Consider the following 27,569-nt stretch of genomic DNA (forward strand, 5'->3'; position numbering starts at 1 on the left):
TTTTCAACTCATCCAACTATAAAATTTAACAATGTGGCCTCGTTTGGTGGGTCGTATAAGTAGGACAAATAATACGAATCCGATCATTTGGTGTCCTCTCGTATTAAATAGTCGTCGAATTAATTTAGTCAATCTGCTTATAGTATGCACCTGCATAATAAACCCTTCCAAAAGGAGTGGATTATTAGTCTGGTTCCCTTCCCTCTTTCTCGCACTTCGTTCTCCATGACACATCCTCTCATCGTCACCGTTCTCGCCATCGTCGTTCTCACCGACGTCGTTCTCCCCATCGTCATTCTTGCTAGCACCGTCAACGCTTACGGCCGCCACGTCTTCCTCTACTACAAGAGCCCCGAGGCCTGGCCGTTGCGCGTCGAAGGCTCTGAGTCTGATCCGCTCCCTAAGTTCTTCGCCTGCGCTCTCAAAGCTCGTAAGAACGACTTCACCGTTAAGGTCCGACTTGCAGCTCAATTCTTCTTCGATTGTGTCAAAAACTTTTGCAACTCAATTCCCCTTTCCCTTTTTTTTGTTTTCTAATAGTAATTAAGTTTCCTTATTTTTGGGTAATTTGGGATTCGTTTCAGATGTATAGAGGGGGAATATTTGCTTGAACTAGTAAGGAGAAGCGAGTGAGGGTGTCTGGGGCATGGAGAAGATATGGGGAAGAAAGGACTTTTATTTGTCTTTTTTTAATAATTTGGTTTAAATAAAGGACAAATAGAAAATGCAATAACAAAGTTCAAAATGACAAACAAGATTATTTTTATTTTATTTTTTAATTTGATGCATTTGGTTGTTGTGAATTTTTATAAAAAAAAATCCATTTTTTTCATTAGTCATCTAATTTTTTTTCGTATAAATAATATAATACGATCTCTTATCCGGTACGGAACCAAATACATTATAAATAATATGGTCATTAGTACGATACTGCACCAAACGCCTGACTAATTTAGTCAGTACAGTTCGATGGCAGATTATCCTATCCAACTGAAATAATCAGTACAGTCCGAGCTGCTAAATAAGGCATGTATGTCATACGTTAATGTACTGTAAAATTTCAACTACAAATCAAGGTATAGTATACATTGTATTTTAAGCGACTTAGATTCATGCATTGAATTCTCTGGATTGTTGTGTCCATATAACTGTTAAATTTAACGATTTGTGTCAATGTCATACATTATAACTTTAAAAGTTTTGTTGTACAATATAACATGTTGCAATAAACACTTTGGGTCGTATAATTGAATGGAGATAACTACTAAACGGGACCATGTACAAAAACATGTTCAATGTCTCCAAGAATTATAACGACCTTTGATGTGCTAGTTCAAGGTTTATGAGGAACAATGAAAGCGACTTTGTTCACCCAACAGCTTCTTGGGCTACTCATAAATCAAATGAAAAACAAGTTGCCATTGACCATTATTGAAGATAGAATCATCAAGTCGTTCAAGGAAGATGGGTTAACTTGTTGCACCCGCCACATGAAACGTGTGTCTCACATTTTTTGGTCGATTAGAGTTAAAAAGTAGGTTTTAAAGTGTAAATTATTCATTTCAAGGTAATTTACATCCTCTGTTGGAGATGGATGAGGCCAGAGAATTAGCAAGTAAAATGTTCAAAATGTATTTTTTGAGAAAGAGGTAAGATATTCATTAATGGGTGGGATACGTACAAATTGATGAGGATATGGTGCATACAAGTGTCTCGTCAAAAACATTGTCAGGGATTTTAATCCAGTCAAATGGAAAAAAGTATCCCCCACCAAATATATTAAGAGTTACTATATTCAAAGAGAAAGTTCAAGAATACATCTTTGAACCAAAGAATAGAATTATCACAATCCAGACTCATCCGTATGATCTGTATTTGCATGCTCCCTAGTCCATCCCATGCATTATTCCCTTTCACTTCCAATTCACATGCAATTTCAACTCTGAAGGTATATATGCAGTCTAAATCAAAGCAGATATATGTAGGGTGCAGATACTAGCTAGCTAATCTATCGACAAACTTCCAATTGCAACATGCCTTCAATTTGGATTTAATAATTAGATTCTTTCATAAAATGTTAATTATTCACTTAAACGATAACACGTTTATTTGTTTTTTTTTCATAATATACCTTTGACTTGAGACATATCAATTCTATGACTTGTCCATATTATAACTTCATAATATACCTTTGACGTGAGACATATCAATTCTCTGACTTATCCATATTATAACACTGCGCAATTGTAAGTCACATAACGTGTGTTCTCTACAGACGCAAAAAAAATTCCTATAAAGAGTTGTGCTATCCACATATCATTTTTTACTTATAATACATCATTCTTTATTTTCGATCGTCATATCAAATAATCAAATAAATTAAAAAAAATTAATGACAAACGTTAACAAGGAATTCGTGTAAAAAAATGTGCGTAGATAATATCATCCTCAAAAAAATTGAGAGAAGTTGTTGACACCTGTGATAATGTGGATAATTGATCCACTTGTGACCCCACACACTATCCATCAAAGCATTCTTTACCAACCAGCAGCGTGGACAAGTATGGCCAAATAATGCAGACAAGAATTAGTGATGAGAAAGAAATAGTGGTTCATGGTTTGGTTGAAGTCTTGAAGATAATAAAGAACAATGCCATGCACTAAGACAAGAGTGGGTGTGTTCTTAACAAGAAACAAAACAATAAGACAGATTAGGGAAAAAAACAATAAAATTATAAAAACAGAGAGAAAAAAAAAAGTTGATATATATCTTTTCAATGAATAATATCAAAAGTAGTATTATGTATGGACCTTTTCAGTTTATTGTTGTTTGTCATATCATACAATGTTTCATGTGTATAACATCTTTACAACAAGAAAAGGAAAAAAATGAGGAAGGAGACTAATGAATAACTACAAGAAAAAAAAACTTTACACTATATTTGGATAAAGGAAATAAATCTGAAATTTTGGTAAAAGTTGAAATTTATAAATTGACATACACCAATTCTCTTATTTGGATTCATAAACATAGAAATTTAGAATTTCTGCGTTAAAAAAAAAAACTTCAAATTTGAGACCTCCAATTCCCAAGTTTAAATTTTATGTAAATATGAGTTATTTTCAATTTCTATGAGTAAGAGTTTAAAAATCAAAAAGAAAATCCGTATTCAAATTTCATTGTTCTTTTAGGTTAACCAAACAAGAAAATTCACAAATTAAAAAAAAATAAAATTATGTCATTTATATTCCCATCAATTTGAAATTCCTGAGTAATCTTAAATTTTCTCATCCTTTGAAATGAAGAGGTTTTATTTTCTAGAATTTGTTAATTTTTTTGTTTGGTTAACTTAAAAGAACAATGGAATTGAAAACGGAATTTGTTAATTTTAAACTCTCAATCATAGAAATTGGGAAATGACACCTATTTACATGGAATTTAAACTTGGAAATTGGAGGCCCCAAGTTTTTTTTTTCCACGTGGAAATTCTAAATTTCTATGTTATTAATCCAAACAAGGGAATTGGTGCATGTCAATTTATAAATTCTGACTTTTATCCAAACTCCAATTTTATTTCCCTCATCCAAACATAGTGTCAAAGAATATGGACAATGGCTGGTTGGTGCCTAGTTGTATAGAGTTTAATAATAAGGAAAACTAATGAAAATGACTTGAAAACTTTGAGTTTTAACGATAAGGACAAAATAAAGGGTAAAGTGAATAGTACCATGTTTGACTTTTTTGTGTAAAAATGTGATTTTTCGTTAAAGTAAACAATATCGCGGGTTTTTCGTTAAAACTCCCTTAATAATAATCATGAAATGGAAATTTTTATAGAAACTCTTATAAAATATAATTGTCATGAGGATAAGCTATTTGACAAAAGTCTCATTATTACTTTCTACACTCATTTTTACTTTCCATACACTCTTTTAATTTAAGGTTTGTCGGATCGAATGAATTAAAGAATATCAAATGACAAAAATTAACAAGATGTGTGAGAAATAAAAAAGAATATGTAGATGGCACACTCCTAAATAAACAAGAGATATAAAAGTGACCCAGACCAAAACAGGACTATAGGATAGGAAAGGGAAAAGCTTCTTGTGATTGGGATTACTACATCTTATCCCAAAAACAAATTTCCTAAATCTGCCACGGATAAGAGCTACAAACAATCACATTTGCTTCACAAAGTACATATTATTGGTATACTATAAAAAATAACCCATTTTCTTAATCTGAAGACTGAGATAGGACAAACCAGCCATGCAAACCATGCACAAAAGTGAAATGACGAAAATACCCACATATAAAATGTAAACACTCACAGGTGATGATGTCATTTTTCTGATTTCAAAGAGAAGGCTGTGAGTTGTGAGTTTTTGGTTTGGCTCAGATCTGTGAGCATATCATGTGCATGTCACTGGAAAATGATAATTTTTAATGGGATTTCCAGAATCTAGGTTCAAGTCAAAGATTTGCAAACTACAGATCTTTAAGGGATTTCCAAAATCTAGGTTCAAGTAAAAAATTTGTAAACTACGGATCTAGGCCCCTACATATCCCACAACCTCATCAATTGCACGATAGAAGTCCACAACAAAACCGATACAAATTGCATCAAGAAGCCTAGTTTCTCATAGTAAAAAAAATCCTAGATTAAAATATTGAAAGCTCTGATTTTTGCCCCGACACTCGAATTCCAGAAAATGACCCATTGCATCAATGACAAGGACTAAGAAAAATAATAGAATATATACAGAGAGAGACCGTTATGTGTAACCATCCATTTAAAGATTCCCAACAAAGAATAACTTTCAAGGTTGTTCTCTCACTTAAATTGCATATTGCCCTACCAATACTGTGGGTCAGCAACAATCCATTAACATTACTTGGCCACTACCCTATTATCGTCAAAAGATTGCATCCATTGGGATCAAATTTTGTCAGTCATGTTTCTCTCTCTCTCCTCTCTTTTTTTTCTCTCTAGAAAATGAGAAATGAGAGTTGAAATTTATGGGTAACCCATTTATATGGGAGGGCAATTTGGTAATTGTAAGCTTAGAAAAATCCTATTTATGTCCTATTGTTGTGTATGGTGTGTGCATGCTCTGTGCATATTCAGAAAATCTTATTTCAGTCCTAAGATTAAGAAAATGGGTTATTTTTGGCAGTTTCACTAATTTTTTTTTTGTGTTGAAAATAGTTTAGACGGAGATGAGACATATAGAGAGTGTTAGCTCTTTTTTTGTTTTTTTTTTTTTTTGAAAGATGCGGCATATATTTCAAAAGGACAAAGTCCATGGTAACCAGTACAAAAGAGTTAGGAGTTAACACTAGTAGTGAGTCCAAAACCAAAACAAAAGGCTGGAAAAAAAAAAGCCAACACAAAACACCATTAGTTACTACTTTCAGACAGTAGGACACCAAGAATAACATCTAATGGTTCATTGAACCATGCACGATCACATGAGGATGAGAGAGCATAATGCACAAGATGGTGAGCAGCCTTGTTTCATTGGTGATGAGCGTGGGCAATAAAAGCTCCAGTGATCTCGTTCAACATAGCTATCGAATTTTCGACGATATGCCCAATAAATGGCATGGCAAGGAAGATCAAATTTAATGTATATGTGATTTGGAGTGAATCAAACAAACCCTAAGCTTAGCCAAAAGCAATCATTCACGAGCCGCAAGGGCTTCAATGTGAATAGGCGACAATACATACTCGAAGGTTTTGATGCAAGCCACTACAAAACCCTCATCCTTATCTCGAGTCACCACCTAATACCTCCTACCATCTGGGTTTCTCTCTATGCATCATCGACGTTGATTTTAAGGAAGCCAGGGGACGGTTTACTCCACCGCAACTCGGGTAGATTCCCACAAACCTGGGGGCAAATACACAGACATCTCGTAAGTTCAACCACTAACTAAGAGCTCGAGCAACTACTAAAGCAGGCCTTTCACATTTATCATTCTAGAGCATCTTATTACAGGCCCCCTCCCCAGAATGACCATCAAACCATAAGACAAAGTTCGAAACGAGATTGGTCCAAATGTGATGCAAGGAATAAAGCCCAATCCTTCATAGAGTTTCCAGTTGGAGGTTTCCCAATACATGTGGATAACTAAGCACAAGAAGCAAAGCAACAATCCTTCATTAGTTGAAGAATGGATTCCATCATACCTTTGCACAACACACAGTTGGAGTCAATAGCGAAATGACACTTAACAAGGTTCGGACAATTAGGGATAATGTCATGGCAGATTTTCCATACCCCGACCTTGACCTTAGGGGAACTTTTGCTGCCCAGATCTTCTTCCATAACCCAGCGTATGAGTTGGTCCCAATAGTCTGCCCAACAAGTAACAGATCCCTTAGAATTCCATATGCCACATGATACGCACTTTTCACCGTGAGTCGACCCCCTTTGTCATATTGTCAAATGAGCTTATCAGTTGGTCGCTGTAAGCAGTGGCAAAGCCAGGAATTTACAACAATGGAGTCAAAATAGCTTTAAAAAATTGATCACACTTTCATTTAAAAATAGCTTCCAAACTCAAATCCCAAATCCTACATACACTCATAGCTCTCACTCAAACAAAAAACAAATAAAGAATACGTTCGAAAATACAAACAAATTTCTCTTCCCAATATGAGTGATTGCTAGCACCCCAAGGAGAACACTAAAGCAGCAGATGCTGCCTTCTACATGGTGCCTCATGTTTTTCTCACTCTCTGCGTCTGCTTCTCTCTCTCAAAATGATAGAATCAACTGCTCTCTTTTCCAAATGGGAGAGCTGAATGCTCTTCCATAAAAGGGTGTGACTATCATCTATCTTCGCTCCTCACAAATTGAAGTTATCGACATACAATTCATATTCTCTCTACTGCTGCTGCTTAGAACCAAAAGGCATAATCAAATGCTTAAGATATTTTGAATGATGCCAAAACAACCTTCTCTCTCATTAAAAAAACAAATCCATCAGCATTTCTTTTTCTTTATTCTTTTAAGAAACCAAAACAATGTCTTTTTCCATTTTCTCTCTTCTTTGCACCGAAAAGGAAAAAAGTGGCCCAAACTTATTAGGGTCAAGGAATCCCAATGCACCCACCTTGGCTCCGCTAATGGCCGTAAGCTTAAGGGCATAGATACGATGACATTAAACTCAACATCAATAAATAGGGATTTGATTATATAAACCTTCCATTGGTGCGAATTAGAACAAATTTACTGATTAACAAAATCTAGCCCGCAGTGAGAAGACCATGAATCGCTAAGGATACGGGATCCATCAATCCTCCAAAATTTTGACCAAGTCACCCATTCTAATATGCCAATGTGAACCCTTCTCAAGCATTGTTCTCATGGCATAGATACTTCTCCAAAAAGGTGCAGCATTGGAATTCACCTTTGTCTCAAGAAAGGATATAGTGGGGTAGTATTTTGCCTTCAAAGTTTAGGCCACGACCGATGATGGATCATTGACGAGCCGACAACCCTACTTTGCTAGTAGCCCGAATTTAAAAGTGTACATATTCCTGAAACCCAAGACACCCTCATTTTTTGGTGTACATAATTTTCCCATGACATCCAGTGAATCTTTCTGGAATCATCAGCTCTATTTCACCAGAAATTGGCTACCATCTTACTTAAGTCATCACAGAAGTACTTGAGTAGGAGGAAACATTGCATGGCATAGATGGGTATAGCCTGCCCCACTATTTTAATTAAGATCTCCTTGCCTGTTGCACTCAACAGACACCCCTTCCAACTCTGGAAGTACTTCCAAAGCATTTCCTTTATATGGTTGAAACATGTTTTCCTATTTCAGCCCACCCAAATAGGTAATCACAGATATTTTTCATGTTGATCCACCCAAGGAAGAAAATATCGGTAATATCGGAAATATCGGTAGTCCGAAAACACGGAAATATCGATGGAAATATCGGGATAATATCGATATCGATAAAAATTACATGGAAACCACGGAAATTGTAAGAAAAACTTGAAAATTTTTAATGAAACTTTGCAGGATGTTTATTTAGTCAATTATCTATTAGTTTATCACAAAAAATTGGAAGGAAATGCATTGCATGATGGATTTAACTGATTTAAGTTGATTATATAGCGAGCTGGCAAACATTGTGAGTGTAGAAAATATGTAGTAATTAATGAAAGAAGTTTAAACACACCATAATCATTTATATATAATTAATTAGTACAATATTGGGAGGTTTTATTTAGGATATTAAAAAAAAAAGGGAAGTGAATAAAATGATGAAGAATAATGTGCCGAATTTGACACTTTAAATTTCTTACACATAAGCATGCGTCTAGGCGTTGAAGTTCCAAATTATAGTATATCAATTAACGATTGAAAATCAATACGTTGAATAAGACTAAACTTTAATTTGGATGCCGATTATGTTTTTTCAAGTTTATATAAAGTAAAAGAATTGAATTTTGGAAGCCAGGAGTGTGTCAATTGTTTTATAATTCGTCCGAATACATATATCAGGTTGCTACTCAACGTAATTTGAAAGTATATCTAGTGCAAGGACTTGTCTTTTTTTGTTGATAAGCAAAGGGTTTGTAGCTTTTTTTGCTAAGCAGTAGAACATATTATGTTTGTTTAATCTTTAGCATTTGATGGTTGTCCACAAATATAGGATAGAAGGCCCCAAATTAGATCTGGCTCTTACCTAGTTGGAGTCACAAGTTCACATGTACCAGCCCTTGAGGCAAAACGTTTTGGTTTTCCGGCCAAACCACGGCTAGTTGGCCGGCGTGCAAGGTATCAATCTCTTCGTCTCGTTGAGTAGTACAACTTTCCTTTTTGTTTCACTCAATTTCGTTGAGTATTGAAAAAGTTATACTCATTTGAATCTTACCCAGTTTCCGGCGACCTCAGTGACTTTCGAGGCATTTTTCGGCCAAACCACGACGAGTCAGATGTCATGTGAGGTACCATTCTCTTCGTCTCTTCGAGGGCCACAACTTTTGTTTTTGTCTTGCTTGATTTTGTTGAGTTTTGACAAAGTTATGGCCGTTTAAAGTGGGTGTGGATTTCCGGCCGAAATTCCAATTTTCTCTCCCATTGGGTCGAGTCCCACATCGCCCACGCGAGGGCAGTGAGCAAGCAAGAAGGCCTATAAAAGCCACATTCCCAAGCTGAGAAAAGCATGTCTTGCTCGGCCTTTGGGCTATGATCAAGTGTAGTATGTGTTGAGATTTCTCAGCATTTTTAAGTATTTTTGGATATTATATCGCGATATTATCGATAATTTCGAAAATATCGCGATATTTTGACGAAAACCATTTGGATAGTTAAAAAAATATCGGACCCCCAAAAAAACGATAATATCGGCGAAATATCGCCGATATTATCGATTTTTTCTTCCTTGGATCCACCAGAACCATGCCTAGAAAACTACTCAATACATCCTGCTTAGGTTACTTTACGTTTTTATTAAAGCAAACCAAGCTTTTCTGAAGGTTTATAAGTTGACTCGAGGCCCTCTCATAGCATTAGAGGCTTTCTATGATTTGAGAGCTATCATTTGCGTTGGCACGAGTGAAAAGAAGGTTGTCATCGGCAAAGAATAAATGACTAATAAGTGGGGCGCCCTGTCAGATTGAGATTCCATGAAAAGAGCCGTCCCTGATTCTTTTCAGAAACAATGTCGAGAGACCTTTAGCGCATACCAGGAATAGATAGAGAGATAGAGGGTCTCATTGTCTGAGGCCACGTTCAGGATACAGATAACCACATGGAGCTCAATTGATTAAGAAAAAGTAAGAGACGATTGAGATGCAGAGCATCAGTAGTTCCACCCATCTATTATAGAAACCCAGTTTGAGCATAACATCATTCAGATACAACCATTCCACATGATCGAATGCCTTACTCATGTCAAGTTTCATTGCCATGAATATCTTTTTTCCAACTTCATCTTCAAAAGAAAGTGAGTTATTTTCGACACCAACAGAGTAATCGACCAGGGACAAATGCACTGTGGTGGTCAGATATGTTACGGGGGATAATAAGCTTAATACAGATATGGTTAAAATGCACTTTGGAGATACCCATGTACATGACGTTACATAAGGCAAAGGTGGCCCATTTCGGTGTGATTTTTTACCTTGGGAATCAGAGTTATGTACATGAAATTGATCTTGAGCATTTTACCACAATTGAAGGCTGAGATGATCACTACGAAGGCATCTCTGCCAACAATATGCCAAAACTTTTGGAAAAACACCAGAGGGATTCCGTTAGGGCCAGGCGGTTTAAAGGCTTCCATTTAGAAGAACGCAGCCTTGACCTATGTGTCCATGAACTCGGCCTCAAGAACATGAAGCATATCGACATCAATCTTCTGATCGAGGGCATCAAATATTTCATCCGCATCTAGGTCGCTCCCCTGATTCGACTTGATAATGTTGTTGAAATAGCCGAGGACCGAGTTCTCAATTTCTTGTATATTCTCAGACCAAGTGCCTTGTAAATTTGTTAACTCTCTAATCCGGTTCTTTGCCTTTATGCCATTTGCGCATTTATGGCAAAAATGAGAATTGCGGTCCCCTCTTTTCATCCATGAATTACAAGACCCTTTGCCTCCAAAATGCTTTTTCTTTTGATAACAAGTCATCCAGCTGGGTTAGGAGATTCGCCATTTCAGCCAAGAAAACGTCTGAAATTGGTTGGGCAAGAATGAAGCCAAGTTTGGCCTGAATGCCATCAATGTCCTTCTGCCTAGACTAGAAAGTATCATGCTACCTTTTCAGAAAAGCCTCCCAAACAACTTTAATTTTCTCACAAACTTGGAAGAAGGGGACACCCATATCAAAAGTATCTTATGCTCTCTAAATAACCAGTTTACATTCCTTATGATTCGTCTAAAGATCTTCAAAACGAAACATAAAACGTCTTCGAGAAAACAGTATAGGATAGCTTCAAACTTCCAGGAGGATAGGGATATGATTAGACTTATAGGGGTTTAGATGGCGCACCACAACAGCAGGATACTTGTCTTTCCAATCCCGAGAGGCGAATACCTTATCCAAACGCTTTTTGACACCCCATGCACACTAGTCATCCATGTGAACGGTTCCCCAGTAAACCTAAGATCCGTGATATGACACTCTTCAATCGCTTCTTGAAACTGTAAGATTTGGCCAATAAGTCTAATTCCCCCTACCATCTTTTTCCTTGGTAATCAATAGCTCATTGAAGTCTCCCCCACAAACCCATAATATAGAGGAATTGGAGGCCAATGAGCAGAGTAAGTTCCAACAACTGATTAGCAGCACGGCAACGAGATGGCCATAAAAACCAGTAAGCCTCCAGTGATCCTTATCCTCTAACCCACCAATTTAAGCATCAATGTGGTTTAAGATGATGAGATGATCCGTATCGGTATACTTCCTTCCACATCAAGACAATACTTCTTGATCTCCATCTCGAATTAACTACAAAATTTTCATCAAAGCCAAATTTAAACATCAAAGACCTCAGTGTAGCAGCATAGCACTTGGTCTCACTTAAAAATACTATACAAGAAGCCTGTTGTTAGATAAGCCCAATCAGCTCTTGAACTATTTGAGGGTTCTCAAGCCCCTGATAGTTCCAAAATAAAATTCTCATTATGCTCGGTGAGGCTGATAGTACTCAACCTCCACCAATCGCTTATTGGTGCTTTTATGCATCTATTCCCTGCCTAAAAGACCAGTATATTCAACATCCATAAGTTCCTTTGAGGGGCTAATAGTTACCTCACATAGAGTGTTGGGAATAAAATCATCCTGAGCCACCGACAAATTGCATGAGAGTGTCCTCACACCACGTCCCCTTAGAGCGTCCCTTATTTCCCTTACGCAAAGTGTTAAAGAAGCGAAAGGTTTTTCCATATCGGGGAGTAATGGTTAAACAAGCCTTCTTAGGAGATGATTCCAAAGACAAAAGTGGGCTACGGTCCATACATGTGATGATGGGTGTTACAGTGTGCGACCCATAAAAAAGTCAGTAAGCCCGCACATGGGCTTTCCTCAACATAACCAGGCTTAGGCCCAAAGTGATGCGGGTCACATAACAGTACTCCAGAATTTTTTAAAGCCCAAGGTGGCACCTTATGTCACGCCCCGATCCCAACATACGTTCAAGACTGACACATGACATCATCAAAAATCGTATATCTAACATACCCCGCCTCCGGGATATGTACCAAGCTCAACTCAAACCTCAAATTTAAGTAGTAATTTTTTTCGTATACTTTATGGTTGCATCTAACATCCGCATTAGACTGCCTACGTACCCTAAACAGGGATCATGCCATTCGTAGTTCACCCTTTCACTACACTCGAATATTCATCACATAAACCGCCATGTCTCAACATAATACACAATTCAATGCATGCAACATCTCAAGGAACAATCAACGAAGCACAATAATAATCTATAACCATATTGGTCAATGGTCTATCATAATCATAACAATTACATCCAACAACATCCAATAATCACACCAAATAATAACACATACGATACACTGAAATGCAGGGCTAAAGCAACACAGTTCGACTGAAGCGTACATCTCTGAAGTTGAAATCAAATCCAAGGAACCAAGACACCAAAGGGATTCCAGACCTCTCAACGGAATCCAAACCAGGATACGATTCCAGACCATCACTCAACATAATCGAGGAGTATAAGGGACTCCGAACCATCACTCAACCGAATCGTAGAAAAACTTATGCTAGTTAATTGAAAAATCAACCATCGATCAAGATCTAGAGTAGGGTCCACAACCCTAGAAATCTAAACCGGAAGATCCACCTATCAGATTTCCGATCTGTAACTTCTCAAAGTCCACATTATGCTCATAGAACGACATAATAAATTCTCATTGTGATTTGACTGTCGGACCTCCACCAATTGCTAGTATTTTAACAATTAATTTTACTAACTTAAAAATCCAATTTGGGAAGATCCGTACATCAGATTCCCGATCTATTAGTTCCAACTATCCTCAAATATTATGTTTTATAACGCATTAAAGTTTGGTGACGATCCAACGGTCAGATCTTTGATTTATATTTTAATCAAGTAAGGTATCGTAATGAAACTAAGTTCAAACAATCAAATTACATCATACGGATATCAAACATGAACTCAGGGCACCTAATAGTACTTAAAAAGACATCTTCGGCCCACTGGCCACGTGCCGCCGCGGCGAGTGGCAGTCGACTGCACTGAATCGCCGGAAAATTCAACTATTTCCAAAAATTCTCAAATTTAACCAAAATGACAATCTCAATTAGTAGAGTAAGTTTTCATACCTGTGACCAAGGCCAATTTGGCCGGGAAAAACCTTAATTTTTCACAAACCCGCCGGAAACCCTAAAGAATGTGTGCTTTGATTCGACCCTCATACTCGCTCCGACGCATCCACCACTGCTTAGGCCTTGTTCCTGAGGTTGAGGGGAGCCTAGCCATGGTGGTAGTCAATGGTATTGTTTTCCCAAATGGCGGAATTGCCGCCTCCGTCCCGCGCACCCATCTGTGCGGTTTCACCCAAAATCAATCCATTTTTCACAATTTTTCGGTTATAAATGGGTGAGAGAATGATTGGGTTAGTAGGAAGAATCATTTTGGCTCCGATCCCGTCGTCAACGGTGGCCGGAATCGAAAAATATGGCCGAGTCAGGTCAACATACAACCGGGTCGAATGAGGGATCCAGTCCCCTCCTTCTCCCCTCTCTCATTTCCCCTCCTTGCTTCTGTTTTCGATTGGTCCTTCTTCCCCCTCATTTTCTCTCATTTCTCTCATTTCTTTTCTTTCCTTTCTATCTCAACCATCCATCTCTTCTTTTGTTTTCATCCTAGCCACACACATGGCACATCCTTTGCTCCAGATTTTTTGGAGCCTTCTAAATGAGGACAAAATTACAAAAATGCCCCTAACTTCAAACGTTAATAACTCTTTCGTTATAACTCCGTTTCACGAACGATTTGCATCTACATGTTCGTGAGATCGAGGTCTATTCGAAATAAATTAATATAAATTCTCGAAAATTAATATAAAATCTCAATAATACAAATACGTAGATTATAACAGTGAAATTTAGGAACGGGATTTCACACCTTATGAGGGTCACACTATACCTTGTCAAGGGACAAACCATTGATAGCAATGGTCAACGAAGCATTAGTAAATTGGGTCCCATAGTTATCCGAGTGCCAAACGTGGTCGAGATCCAGCATAGAGGAGCACCGCGTGGACGGTTCAACTTGCTCCACCATAGCACTCGAGTCAGGACAAGCAGTTTCGTTGCTCATAGGTCTGCGCATGTCAGACAAGACAAGGTCAGATGATGCAGGAATTGTCTTGTCCTTGTTGGGCCTTGGTATTGACCGCCTGAATTTCCTCTTTGCCATGAATAGATGCGCCGATTCTTCCTATAGCTCATCAGGTAGGCTATAAAAATCACAGTCGAAATTCCATTTTCGACGCCAATGACGCTCATTCACTCCAGAGGTCGCAAGAAGCGAGCCTTAGGGGGGAAAGATGAGGGAATGAGCCAAAGAAATCTGAGGGGTGAACATCTCTACATTAGAGTAGTTTTCTCCTAAACCCATTGGCGGATTCTACCATGGACAGCCCCTGGAGTGGCCCAATTTGCCGCACTTGAAGTAAACGTGCATCAACCCCTCATACTTCAATCGAATGAACCTATTTCTTGTCATCGGACAAGGCATCATGACTTTGAGGTGGAGAGGTCTAGTGGTGTCAAAATCAATCTACCTTCGTAGAAAACCCATGAACCCAATCTTTGATGGATATTCGATTTCCAACATAGATCTGAGCTTTTCCCCTAGATAAAGGGCTTTTTTTTTTGCATAAATTTTTGGGGATGCCATGTGCCTGAATCCAATATATCGCCCAATCAGCTCAAATGTCATCGAGGGAATGGTAGAGAGGCCAGGGCTTAACTGAGAAAGTGTACCCCTTCATAAACCAGGGGTTCCCCTCCTAGGATTCGGTGTGTTACTTCCTCTTCTCCAACAGTGATAAAGTAGATATTCGGTTTCGCCTTCAAAACCCTTACCACGCCTAAGTCGTTCCAAGCCTGCCTGAGCATTTCCTTGATTACAGATTCAGATGGTTCTTAGTTGGCGATAAGTCTGCCAGCCATGTGAGTTGACTCCTCAAATTGATCCTCCAAATCAACAGAATCTTCGAAGCAAATCAACATGTTTGGAGCTGGCTGATGAGACATTCCGGCAGAGTTTCAGGGGTGGCAGACATAGAAATTAGGGGGAAATAGGTTGAAAAACAAGGGAGAGACACTGAGGAAATAGGTTGAAATATCAAGAAAAGATACTAGGGAGGTACATAACCTCACACAAAAGGCACAAGGCCTCAACATACCTCCATTTTGTCAAGGAACTTCATTCCTCCTTGGTTGCTTGGTGTACATAGTCTTACCAAAACAAATAGTTGACTTTTCCCTAATAAATGAATAAAGAAATAAAATAGTTACGTCTAGAATCATTACCACAAAACAAGATTACTGTTTATAAAAAGTCAATAGATCTCGATATGCTCACGCTAGACACAATTATGTACACATTCTTTTAGCACTATTTGGTGAAATTTCTCATATATTAGTTTAATAAACATCAAACTTTTTTGCATTATTTAGTGAAATTTTAAAAGAGTTTATTTACATTTTTTATGTTAAACAATAATTTTTGTTAGATTAAATGTTAGATTAGTCACCGACGACGTTCGAACCATGCCGTCATGCAAGAGCTCAACTTTTTTCCACCACTATGGTAAAGAGCCAGTTGCAGAGTTTATTTACAATTATTTGGCATTAATTTGTTTTTAACAATATACATTTATTTGTTTTGATAAATACCATTTTTGGTGAGATAACTTGAATGGAGATGCTACCAACTTTCTCAATTGAACCTTCTTGTACCACCTTTTCATCTCTTTATTTTATTCTTGTAATCTTTCATGACAATTTCAACTCTATAGTTTCTAGATTACTTTTTTAAGATCAACTTTATAAAAAATCAACGAAATTATCAGTATTTAAACCTTTTTTTTAATAAAGAGGGACAACTGTGCAATCTACGATTATTTAAACCTTTAAATATCTACTTTGTTAAAAACCAACCAAATTCAAAATTATTAGTCCTATATAATATTTATTTAATAAAAAGGACAAATCATATTCAAATCATTAAAGAGAAACCTAAAAGGTGAATAATTAAAATTATGGTTCAACAATACAAGTTAAGAAGGTAAAACAAGAACGATCAAACGAGGTTGCTAGGGTAGGATAAGCGTTGGTCAACAACCCGTGTATAATAATCTAATATATTTTTGTCAAAGTAAAAAATGAAAATTCGTACTTAGCAAAATAAAGTCAACCAAACGCCGTCACCCATTGCTACTCTAATCGTTAACTAACGACAGCTCAAGAACGAGAAGAGCACCTCAATCGGGTCCACATGTCAAATCCCCACGACACCACGTCACTATCCGAACCACAATAACGGCGTTTCCGTCCACCAAGTCACGAACGCACGATCCACTCGCTCCCACCACCGGTTACGTTATAATAACTCCCACCCCCCTCTCCTCAGCAGCAGCAGCCGCCTCCACTCCCTTCTCTTCACTCAGTTTCTTCAGCAAAACGGGTATTTTTCCAGAGCCCTCCAAATCCCGTGAATTAAAATAGCGGCTTCATTCTTCTTGTTTTTTCACTTTTTACCCCAACAACAGGACAAAAAAGGTAAAATCATTTACCTTTGGCCTTTTTTTGCAACAGTATTCCCCTCCTCCCCCTCCTCCCCCTCCCCCTCAGGTTTATTCACATTGGATGCTAATAGCTTCCGGCACCATCAGTTTAGAGTCATCATAACACATACGTTTCCACTGCTCTCTCTCTCTCTCTCTCTCTCTCTCTCATTCCTCACAGTAAATTTCTCTCTCCACATTTTACTTTGTTGTACTATATAGTAATTTTCCTCTGAATTTTTTTTGGGTTCAGAGGCAGATTTGAACTTGTATTCGACTTGGGTTCACTCAAAAGAGCAGAAAACCTTGATGGGTTAGTTCTGAAATCAATGGTGTTTATGTAAAGGTACGTTTTGAGCTTCTGTGCACTTTGGTTTTCCTTTTTTTTTTTTTTTTTTTTTTTTTACAGTTTATGAACACAATTCCCATGTAAAATTCTTGGGTTTCTGTAAATTTTTTGAAATTTGAACTTGCAAAGCTCAAAGCAAACAAAGAACAAAAAGAAGCTCGATCTCTGGTGGTACTACTGCATACTTTGCTTTTTGCACAATAAAATAACTCCCTTTTTTACCATATAAACACGATATTCAAAGCCTGCAAAAGCTCAAATTTCTCAGAGTCTCCTCTCTGCTTTTTCTCGACAATTTTCTCGGAATCTGATTTATTTTTCTTTTTGTTTTCGCTTTACATTCTGTCTTTTGTATTTTTAACTTGATTTTTCCCTCTATATTTTGCCAGAAGTATGAAAAGATAGAAACTTTCCAGAAACAGCTCGTTATTTGAAGGGTTTGGGATTTTGGTGAGAGGGTAGTGAGGGAAATGGCGGGTCTTGGCGTTTTGTATTGGATTTTTCTTTTGGGTTTGATTTTCTTGCAAGGAAATGCAGACCCAGTTGAGGATAAGCAGGCATTGCTCGATTTCTTGAACAATTTGCCTCACTCTCGCACTCTGAATTGGAATGAGAGCGGTCCTGTGTGTGACCACTGGACTGGAGTGACTTGTAGTGAGGATAAGTCTCATGTGATAGCCGTCCGATTGCCCGGCATTGGCTTTACCGGCCAGATTCCGGCCGACACGCTTAGCCGCCTCTCGAGGCTGCAGATTTTGAGTCTTCGATCCAATGTGATTAGTGGGGAGTTCCCTTCTGATTTTTCTAATCTGAAGAACTTGTCTTTTCTGTTTCTTCAGTTCAACAACTTCTCTGGGCCATTACCCTTGGACTTCTCAGTTTGGAAGAACCTCACCATTGTCAATCTGTCTAACAATCACTTCAATGGGAGCATTCCTTTTTCACTCTCGAATTTGACTCAGCTTTGGGGATTGGATCTTGCAAACAACTCGCTTTCGGGTGAAATCCCTGATCTTCAATCGCGTAAATTGCGGCAGCTTAACTTATCTAACAACAAGCTGAATGGTAGTGTCCCCGAATCACTTCAGAGGTTTCCGAGGTCGGCGTTTATTGGTAACAACATTTCTTTTGCAAGTTTTCCACCTGAGTATCCTCCTGTTCTTCCGCCCGCCCCTAAACCATATCCGAAATCTAAGAATGGTGGGAAGCTTGGGGAGACAGCACTGCTGGGAATTATAATTGCTGGTGCTGTTTTAGGCATTGTAGCGTTTGCATTTCTGATACTTGTTTTCTGCTCAAGAAGAAGGAAAGAAGATGGGCTTTCTGGAAAGTTGTCCAAGGGGGGAATGTCACCAGAAAAGGTGATCTCACGGAGTCAAGATGCGAACAATAAACTGGTTTTCTTTGAGGGCTGCCACTACGCATTTGATCTGGAAGATTTATTGAGGGCTTCAGCTGAGGTGCTTGGAAAGGGGACATTTGGTACAGCGTATAAGGCGATACTAGAAGATGCAACCTGTGTGGTGGTGAAGCGGTTGAAGGATGTAAATGTTGGAAAGCGGGACTTTGAGCAACATATGGAGGTTGTCGGCAATATTAGGCATGAAAATGTGGTGGAATTGAAGGCGTATTATTATTCCAAAGATGAGAAGCTGATGGTATATGATTACTACAATCAAGGGAGTGTCTCTGCTTTATTACACGGTAACTTACTGTCTTCCATATTTCATATTTGATAAATGTTAGCCTGGTCACGCTGGTAATCTTTCTGTTGAAAAGTGTTGAATGTAAATAGCTGATTGTTGTACCTCTTTCTTTTGAAGTTAATACCCTTGATATCCTGTATGCTATAGATGTTATCTTTCTATAAGTACTCAGCAGCATCTAACACTGGTGGAATAACTTGTATTCAATCATTATAATATGTTGGAACTGTACTACTAGGTATGTGATAGATCCATTTGGAACTAGCCCGAAACCTAGATGAATACTATGAGTCTTCGCTTCAACTCACTGTTTTTAACTGGTCTTCGGTCGTCAAATATTAGAATATGTCTTGGTTTTCTGGATGTATATAGGGTCAAAACTTGTTAAAAGATATTCTGCTGGTACATGGTGTAGACTTTGGATTATTCAGTTAACTCCTTGCCGAGTAACACTTTTACTATTCCTGTGGCTTAGAATTGTTTAATGCTTGAATTTTGAGGTTTAGAAGCTAACCTTGTTTTAATCAATAAAACAATAATGACCCTTTTTCAGTCTAGTAATACTATATGGTTCATACCAACACTGTGTGAAGTTTGGTGGTACATCACTTGCTGCTTCACTAGTCAAGAGAAAGTAGCTTCATAGAGTCTGAGTGCGTTCACTGGTGTTACTTTGCCTTAAACCTTTGTAAGGCTTCAACATTTCTTTGACCAAGAAATATAAGTTTTGAAACTAGGATAATCCATGGTTAATTTTGGACATCGGGGAGTAAATATCTGTCTGAAAAGCTTCTTTGGGTAAAAGTTCCTCTGGTTCTTCCATTCTAGAGTTCTTTGTTTGTAAACCATGAGGTGCGTTGGAAGTATTCGTTCCGTCAAGGTAGGGACATGCAAATACTGTATTTTACACATCATGCGCTATTCTTTGGTGCACCCTAGTTTTATCTTGATCAAGCCTTCAAACCCCCAAAAGTTGTGCGCTAAAGATAACAAAGTTGTGGCTGGTAATTGGGAGGAACTCAATTTTATTGATGAAAATATGTTGTTGTTCTCGGCATTGACATCTTTTGGTATGACAATATTTGGTTGGTGGCATGCTTGGCATTCTTACTCCATTGTCTATGCTGCACGCATCATCCCTGTAGTAGCGACTAATATGTATCCTGCAATATTCTTTCCATTTTCAGGTAGAAGAGGAGAGGGCAGAAATCCTTTAGATTGGGATACCCGACTGAGAATAGCAATTGGAGCTGCAAGAGGAATTGCTCATATTCATACAGAGAATGGTGGGAAGCTTGTCCACGGAAACGTCAAAGCGTCAAACATCTTTGTAAACATGCAACAGTATGGTTGTGTTTCTGATGTTGGTCTGGCAACTATAACGAGCTCATTGGCCCCACCAATCTCCCGTGCTGCTGGTTACCGAGCTCCAGAAGTGACAGACACTAGGAAATCAGGACAACCTGCTGATGTCTACAGCTTTGGGGTTGTGTTACTGGAACTCCTCACTGGAAAATCCCCAATCCATACTACTGCTGGCGATGAGATCATCCATTTGGTCAGGTGGGTTCATTCAGTTGTCCGAGAGGAGTGGACAGCGGAAGTGTTTGACTTAGAGCTGATGAGGTATCTATACATAGAGGAGGAAATGGTGGAGATGTTACAGATAGCCATGTCTTGTGTTGCAAGGATGCCTGATCAACGACCTAAAATGCTGGATGTAGCGAAGATGATAGAAAACGTCCGCCGGGCTGATAATGACAATCGAACATCGTCTGAAAACAGATCCGAGAGCTCAACACCAGCGCCGGTGGTTAGAGCAGAAAATCCAACTTCGCAATGAGCGAGCGCCACTTGCCATTTTTCCCTTCTGGTGTAATTTCATTTCATCTCAAATGCTTTTGGTCCAGTTAGTGAACAAATATGTGGTAATTTTTATTTTCTTTATCAAGTTGATCCCATTTAGGTAGAAAGTTAGGTCATTGTCAATGTAGTAGTGGCTGTTGATTCTCACAATGGCATTGCAAATTATGCTTTGTTTGTTCGAAGTTTCATCTCTCTCTCTCTCTCTCTCTCTCTACAAAGTTTTTCACTTTTCAGGGCTGCAAGTTAAGTTTGATGCTGATTTCTACGTGGCCAAAGTTCATCAGAGTGTGAAGAATATTGGAGGGAGAAGTCAAAATTTCAAGGTGAGTTGCGGAGAGATTCGAAAGTAATGGTGGGGAAAAGCACTCTCCCTGAATTCTTTTCGGTGTGCCTTGACCTCAGTGGAGGATGACTTCCGTGATTCGAAATATCAATCTGACATGGAAGTTGCTCTCGCTTTAATGATTGAATATATACTGGTGAGAAGAAATCAAAATTTGTTATGTTATTCAGTAAATACCTTTTGCATTGATGCTTTCCCAAGTGAGAAGAAGAGAACTTCGAAATTCTCCCTACATAGAAAGTTTATACTCATGAATCTAATACGTAAATCAAATTCTACACATATCACGGCTAACTTTTCTAACCATTTTTCAACCATGGAGTAACAATTACAGTAAAATCTCTCTAAAGTAATAAACTTCACATTAATACGTTATAATTTTCTTGAAGAAACACGCCTCTACATGGTTATAAATGTTGCTTCCAGTTGGAGTTTGATGTTTTCTTCTTGCACAACTCAACACGAATATGTCTGCTTAACTGATTTTTCATAATCACCTTAGCTGATTTGAAGGTGACAAAAAGGAAAGGCATTCAACACCCTTTATACACAATAGGGCCTTGGGCATCAAGGAACGCCGCCTTAAAGTACAAGTAAAGAAAGTACATATGTGCAAGAAATAAAATACTTGGCGCCCATGGAATTCTAATTAGGAAATACAATATTCATTAAGGATAAATAAGTCAATAAATAATATTTTTTAACTACAAATCTATCAACTTTATGACTTTATAGAGGTTTTATTGAACAATGTAAATATACAAGGAAATTCTGAAAAATAACTTAAAGCGATGTGTTTTTTTTCAAAATGCACTTCAAATACTTTTAGAACCAAAAAATATTCACTCATTTTAAAAACACTTCTAAACATACTCTATATCGATAAGCAAGATATAACTGCTACTTAAATTCAAATACATCCCTTGAAAAAAAAATTCAAATATCATGAAAAGACTAAGGGTGCGTTTGGTACGTGGGATGGGACGGAACAGAGTGGGACGGACGCGTTCCGTCCCACGTTTGGTGCGCTAAAATTATGTGGAACCCCTGTTCCACGGAACGAAAATGTGTTAGATTTTGGTTCCACCTCCCACACCTGGAACGGGTTTTTCCATCCCGTGGAACACAAATTCATAACATTTTAAGACAAAAATACCCCTTCTCTTTTTCAATATTTACATCATCCAAAAAACAAACCCTAAAATTCTATCTTCTTCGTTCCATCTTCTCTGCCTGCCGCTGCCTTTTCCCGTAGCCCTCCTCCTCATCCTCTCCCGTAGCAGCTGCATATCCAGGTTCGATCTTGATCTTCTCCCGTAGCCGCTGCATCTCCATGTTCAATCTCAATCTTCTCCCGTAGCTCCAGGTTTGATCTTGATCTTCTCCCGTAGCCGCTGCATCTCGAGGTTTAATCTCGGTCTTCTCCCGTAGCCGCTGCATCTCCAGGTTCGTTTTCTTGATTTTTCCATGGAAATTTTCAATTTTTTGGGAAAATATGATGATTTTGAGAAAAGAAGTTAGTTTTCTTGGTTTCTCTGGTTTAACTTGTGCTTGGGAAAAAGAACAAAGTCTGATTTTTAAGGTTTATTACGATTCTGGTTTGTAAAGAATTGGATCTGGTTCCGAGCTGTGCAATTTAGTGGGTTCGGTTGTGAGCTTGGCTTTGTATGATGGAAAAAGCTGGTTCTTTCTGCATTTGGTCAGCTGAAATGTTAATCAGTTTGATGCATTTTAATGGTTATTTTACTGATTATTGGTCAGTGTGTATAATTGAGTTTTGATACATTTGCGTTTTGACCCAAATTGTGTTTTATGAAAGAAGAGATGCTTTGGGGTCGTAAAATTAGTGCAGAATCATCGTTTGTGAAGTGTTTGAGCTAAATTCTTATGGCATTTTTAGGGGTTTTGGCAAATTCCATAATTTGTTTCACAAAAATTGGGTTCGGCATAAATAACCCTTTGTACTGGGAGTTAAACACACACTGAGAAGCCTTTCTTGCGTGGTGAAATCGTAAGAAAATGCGTAGGCTAGATTGGAAAATGGGTTTGAAATGTCCCTCGGTCGCTCATCCATATTGGAGAGCTGCATCACTGTGGGTTTTAGAGCATTTCTTGGGTTTTAGAGCATTTCCCTAAGACTGTAACAATTAACATAGATAGTCGAAGAGGTGTCTCTATGGGTGGAAATATTTTGGTAGGAAAAGGGGTTGAAGGGACAATGTAACGTTGCCTGCCAGGGATCTTCTTATTCCTTATTAGTATTTTCTTTTAGGGGGAAGGGAGAGATGAAATATATAGGTTTTGGCTAACGTTTTTCTTAGTTTTCTATTTGATTCTTGTTTTGCATCGTGCTTCTTTTTCTTGTTAGTTGCTGTTGTATATTGGAAGGTATGGTCATAGTATGCGAAGCAAGTTGTCCTTGTGCATCAGTGGTGTCATTATTTTTCGTTGTTAGAACTTGTTTGTTGGCAATCAGTTGCCAAATTATCGGATATCTTTTTTGTTGTAAAATCATGTCCTTTGTCCAACTTCTTTTCCTCCCCCAGCCTAGTGATTTATTTTCTTGTTGCATACTTTATCCCACTTTATATTCATTGTTGGACGCTTTTGATTTTCCATGTTTAGCATCTTTAGCAGCTGCGATTCTTCATAAGGCCAAAGCTGCTAAAGATGGAATTGAATGATAATGCTTTTTCATTATTTAGGATGTACAAAACATGTGAGACGTGATAGACACGATAATGCTCTGTGGCTGATTACTTGGTGCTTTTCTTTTGTAAAAGTTGCCCTTGTCTTTAACCATGTCAGACATCATGTAAGTTTGTAACTGCTTTGCTAGGAGGGAAGCATGCATGGGGTTTAGGAAAAACTATGTGAAAGATTGTGACTTGCAAGCAGTTTTACTAGTGTGTGTGATTGTAAAAGATGGTCTGTTGAAGTTTATTTGGTGTTCTCATATGCTTATCTCTCCTCCTTGTATACGGGAGTTCTATCATGTTGAATGAATTACCATTTGAAAAAAAAAAAAAAACATGATTTGGAATTATCACAAGATTGGTCATTCATGGCTTGCTGATAAATTTGTGTACTTTTTCTATTTTATTATTACTTACCAATGCTCTTTGCTTTTTGTTTTCTAGGTCTCCATGTATGTTGTTGCAGCATATTAGATTATCTTCAAGATCCAGTCTTGTCCCAAATAGCCTTTTATTAGATGAATACTCAAGAAACATAAAGTTATTGCTTCAGGCCATGGGTCTGTTGACTGATATGTACACATCAGTATGGCTCTACAGACACATCAGCATGAAGGTTACACATTAGCAAGGCACACATCACCAAGGCACACATCAGCGAGGCAGTTAGCTTGTTGAGATTGTAGGAAGGCTGTTAGTCTGTTGGGATTTGTAGGGATAAGAAAGTTGGTTAGTAGCTTATGAGTGAAGCAAAGAATACTTGTATAAATAACGAACACCTCTCTCTGGAATTCCTTCATTGTTCAAGGAATACAATCTTTAGTCATTCACTTTCTCTCTCTAAATTCTTTGCCATTGTTTTTCGTTTTGCTTCTTCTGCCATGTCTTCAGTCAAGAAATGGCATAACATATATTATCGCGTAACATATCTTTAGCCATGTGCTACTGTAAAAAATATATCATAGATAAGCATATGTGTTCAAATATGAACAAGTTCAAAAAAAAAAAAAAAAATTGTCTCGTTCTGTCCCACGTATAAGCATTGTACCAAACAACAAACGGAACAGGGGTAAGTTAGTCATTTAATCTTGTTGATGCACAAAACCGGAGGTCTTGGAACAACGTAAATCCGGTCGTGAATCTGCAAGTAATGTAAATGACACAAGATGTATCGTGGTTCACCCCAATGTTTGGGCTACGTCCACACTGATTGTATTGTATTTCTCTGAGAAGTGAGGGAGAGAGTGTGAGAGCTTTGCTCTAGCCAGGAGTGACTTAAGGTTTGTAAGGGTGATGAGTCCCTTTTATAGAATAAGGGCTCATCCCCTAATTACATATTTGCCCCTTCATTTATTACATAATTACATTTAAGTCCCCCGAGTATTTATACGAGGTCTAAATACGAGGCCCTAAATATGGTATAAACAGTAGTCCCCCAAGTCTTCAGTCAAGAGAGTCTTTTGGCTGGAGACTTGAAATTCAGTCCATGTGTGGGCCGAAGTAACTAGATGTTGTCTTGAACTGATGCTCGATATGAGGTAATGCTCAATCTGAAATGACGCTAAACTAGAAGTAGCACACGCTGCGAGACTGCTCGGCTCGTGGCTTATGTTGCCTTGGTTGGCTCGGCTTGCGGCATTTGAAGGTAAGGGAGTCCCTTTTATAGAATAAGGGCTCGCTCCTCAATACATGAATGATGGGCTAGAGTTGATGCTCCCTAATGATGGTGAGGGAGTCCCTTTTATAGAATAAGGGCTCGTTCCTCAATACATAAATGATGGGCTACAGTTGATGCTCGCGGCGAGGCGGTTGCTCAGTAGGCGGCGATGCTCTCTAATGATGGTGAGGGAGTCCCTTTTATAGAATAAGGGCTCGCTCCTCAATACATAAGTGATGGGTTAGGAATGATGCTCGCGGTGAAGCGGTTGCTCAGCTGGCGGCGTTGTTCTCTAATGTTGGTGAGGGAGTTCCTTTTATAGAATAAGGGTTCGATCCTCAATACATAAACAATGGGTGCTCTCTAATGAAAGTGAGGGAGTCCCTTTTATAGAATAAGGGCTCGCTCCTCAATACATAAGTAATGGGCTAAGTCCCCCAAGTATTTTGTATTTTTCATGAGGCCCAGTTGAGGCCCAATATATGGTACATAATGTAGTCCCCCAAGTCTTCGGTCAATAGAGTCTGCTGGCTGGAGACTTTAAATTGAATCCATGTATGGGCCGAAGTGGTGGTTGGTCAGAGGCGGTATTTGTATACCCTGCACTGAAGCTTTGTAGGTGAAGTTTGCAAGTGAAGCTTTGTAGCTAGAGCTCTGTAAATGAAGCTTTCGAAGCTGGAGTTTTTGTAAATGAAGCTTTTGGAGCTAGAGCTCTGTAAATGAATCTTTTGAAGCTGTTTGACATGAGTGATGCTCATGAATGTTTATGTTGATTGACATGAGTGATGCTCATGTATGTTGTCATGAGTGATGCTCATGAATGTTTATGTATGAATGACATGAGTAATGCTCATGTATGATTTGAAGTACTGGAAGTACTTTTGATCACCTGGTTGTTGGCATGAAGGAGAGTACGGGTTGTACATTTCATCACCTGGTTGGTGGCATGAATAGCTCGTTGCCAAATGATATTAGAGTACGGGTTGTACATTTCATCACCTGGTTGGTGGCATGAATGGCTAGTTGGCATGAATGGCTAGTTGCCAAATGATATTAGAGTACGGGTTGTACATTTCATCACCTGGTTGGTGGTAATAGCGACAGGTTGCCGAATAATTTTTGGAGTACTAGGCGTACTTTTGGTCATCTGGTTGGTGATAATAGCGGCGGGTTGCCGAATAATTTTAGAAGTACTGGGCGTACTTTTGATCACCTGGTTGGTGGTAATAGCGGCAGGTTGCCGAATAATTGTGGAGTACGGGGCGTACTTTTGATCACCTGGTTGGTGCTATTTTGGGCTTATGGGCCTTCGGCCTTTACACAACATTCCAGCCCATTTATTTTGGGCTTTTTTTTTTTTTTTTTTTTTTTTTTTTTTTTTTTTTGTGACTGGGTATGATACCGGAGATACAGATGGTGATAACAATACATATACCAGCAAAAAATAAAAATAATGTCTGCGGTGCCCGCGTATGCATGCATATCTTCGCTTTCTCCACTTTCTCTTCTTTTGTGCTGTTCACTCTCTTTGTGCTTTTAAAGATACATCACAGACGACCCATCATCACACTTCCACTTTTCTAACAGTGATGCCCTCTTTCTTTTTCCTCTTCCTTTATGGTAAGGCAGAATAAGTGGAATCCTGAGTAATGAACCCATCCACTGGTTTTTTGGGTCAGGCACGGGAGGCCCACTTCCACACTAATATTTGCAGAATAAGTATAATAATAAAAATTATTTAAACTATCTTGCTTTAAGAAAATGTGGCCAGCATCTTGTAATAAAAGAAGACTTATCTTCTGTGGTTTGGAGAGTGGGATTGTGGGCTGGCAGATAGTGGGATAGTGTCTAACAAGCAAAGTTGATGCCGTTGATGCTTTGTTGGTGCTGCCAAGTTGATGCTCTGTCGGTATTTCATGAGCCCACAATTGCAAGAAAACTCTGCTTTCAGTTTGAAGGTAAGGGAAACCATTGCAAGTAACTCCTTGTAGTTGTAACAAAATGATGACGTAAAGGGCTTGGCGGAGATGGTAGAGGAGTGTGAGTGATCATCGGGGATGACGACGTAATTGGCCAAAACGACGACGTTATTCTGGATTTCTTCCGAGACACACTTCGTGCTGAAG

The 27,569-nt window shown here is 38.4% G+C and overlaps 1 protein-coding gene, 1 long non-coding RNA gene and 1 pseudogene across 4 annotated transcripts; all 3 read left to right on the top strand.

Annotated features, from left to right (window-relative positions):
* Positions 1-9,194: 9,194 nt before the first annotated feature.
* LOC114825684 (U2 spliceosomal RNA) lies at positions 9,195-9,332 on the top strand (annotated as a pseudogene).
* Positions 9,333-16,644: 7,312 nt separating this feature from the next.
* LOC114819121 (probable inactive receptor kinase At4g23740) lies at positions 16,645-20,929 on the top strand. Of its 3 annotated transcripts, none has more exons than XM_070823560.1 (4): positions 16,645-16,821; positions 17,080-17,172; positions 17,565-18,879; positions 20,069-20,929. In XM_070823560.1, exons 3-4 carry the CDS (start codon positions 17,646-17,648, stop codon positions 20,722-20,724), a joined length of 1,890 nt encoding a protein of 629 aa, XP_070679661.1. In that variant the 5' UTR covers positions 16,645-16,821; positions 17,080-17,172; positions 17,565-17,645; the 3' UTR covers positions 20,725-20,929. The 3 variants fall into 3 exon arrangements, with proteins under 3 accessions (XP_070679661.1, XP_028960568.2, XP_070679662.1); XM_070823561.1 differs by having other exon boundaries at positions 16,686-16,726; XM_029104735.2 differs by having other exon boundaries at positions 16,674-17,172.
* A 1,119-nt stretch (positions 20,930-22,048) lies between these two features.
* Positions 22,049-24,631, top strand: LOC114825678 (uncharacterized). Its single transcript, XR_011582041.1, has 2 exons — positions 22,049-22,496; positions 22,537-24,631. It is a non-coding gene; the product is annotated as an uncharacterized lncRNA (long non-coding RNA).
* Positions 24,632-27,569: the final 2,938 nt, after the last annotated feature.

Source organism: Malus domestica, chromosome 06 (assembly GCF_042453785.1).
Source record: "Malus domestica chromosome 06, GDT2T_hap1".
Lineage (NCBI taxonomy): Eukaryota > Viridiplantae > Streptophyta > Magnoliopsida > Rosales > Rosaceae > Malus > Malus domestica.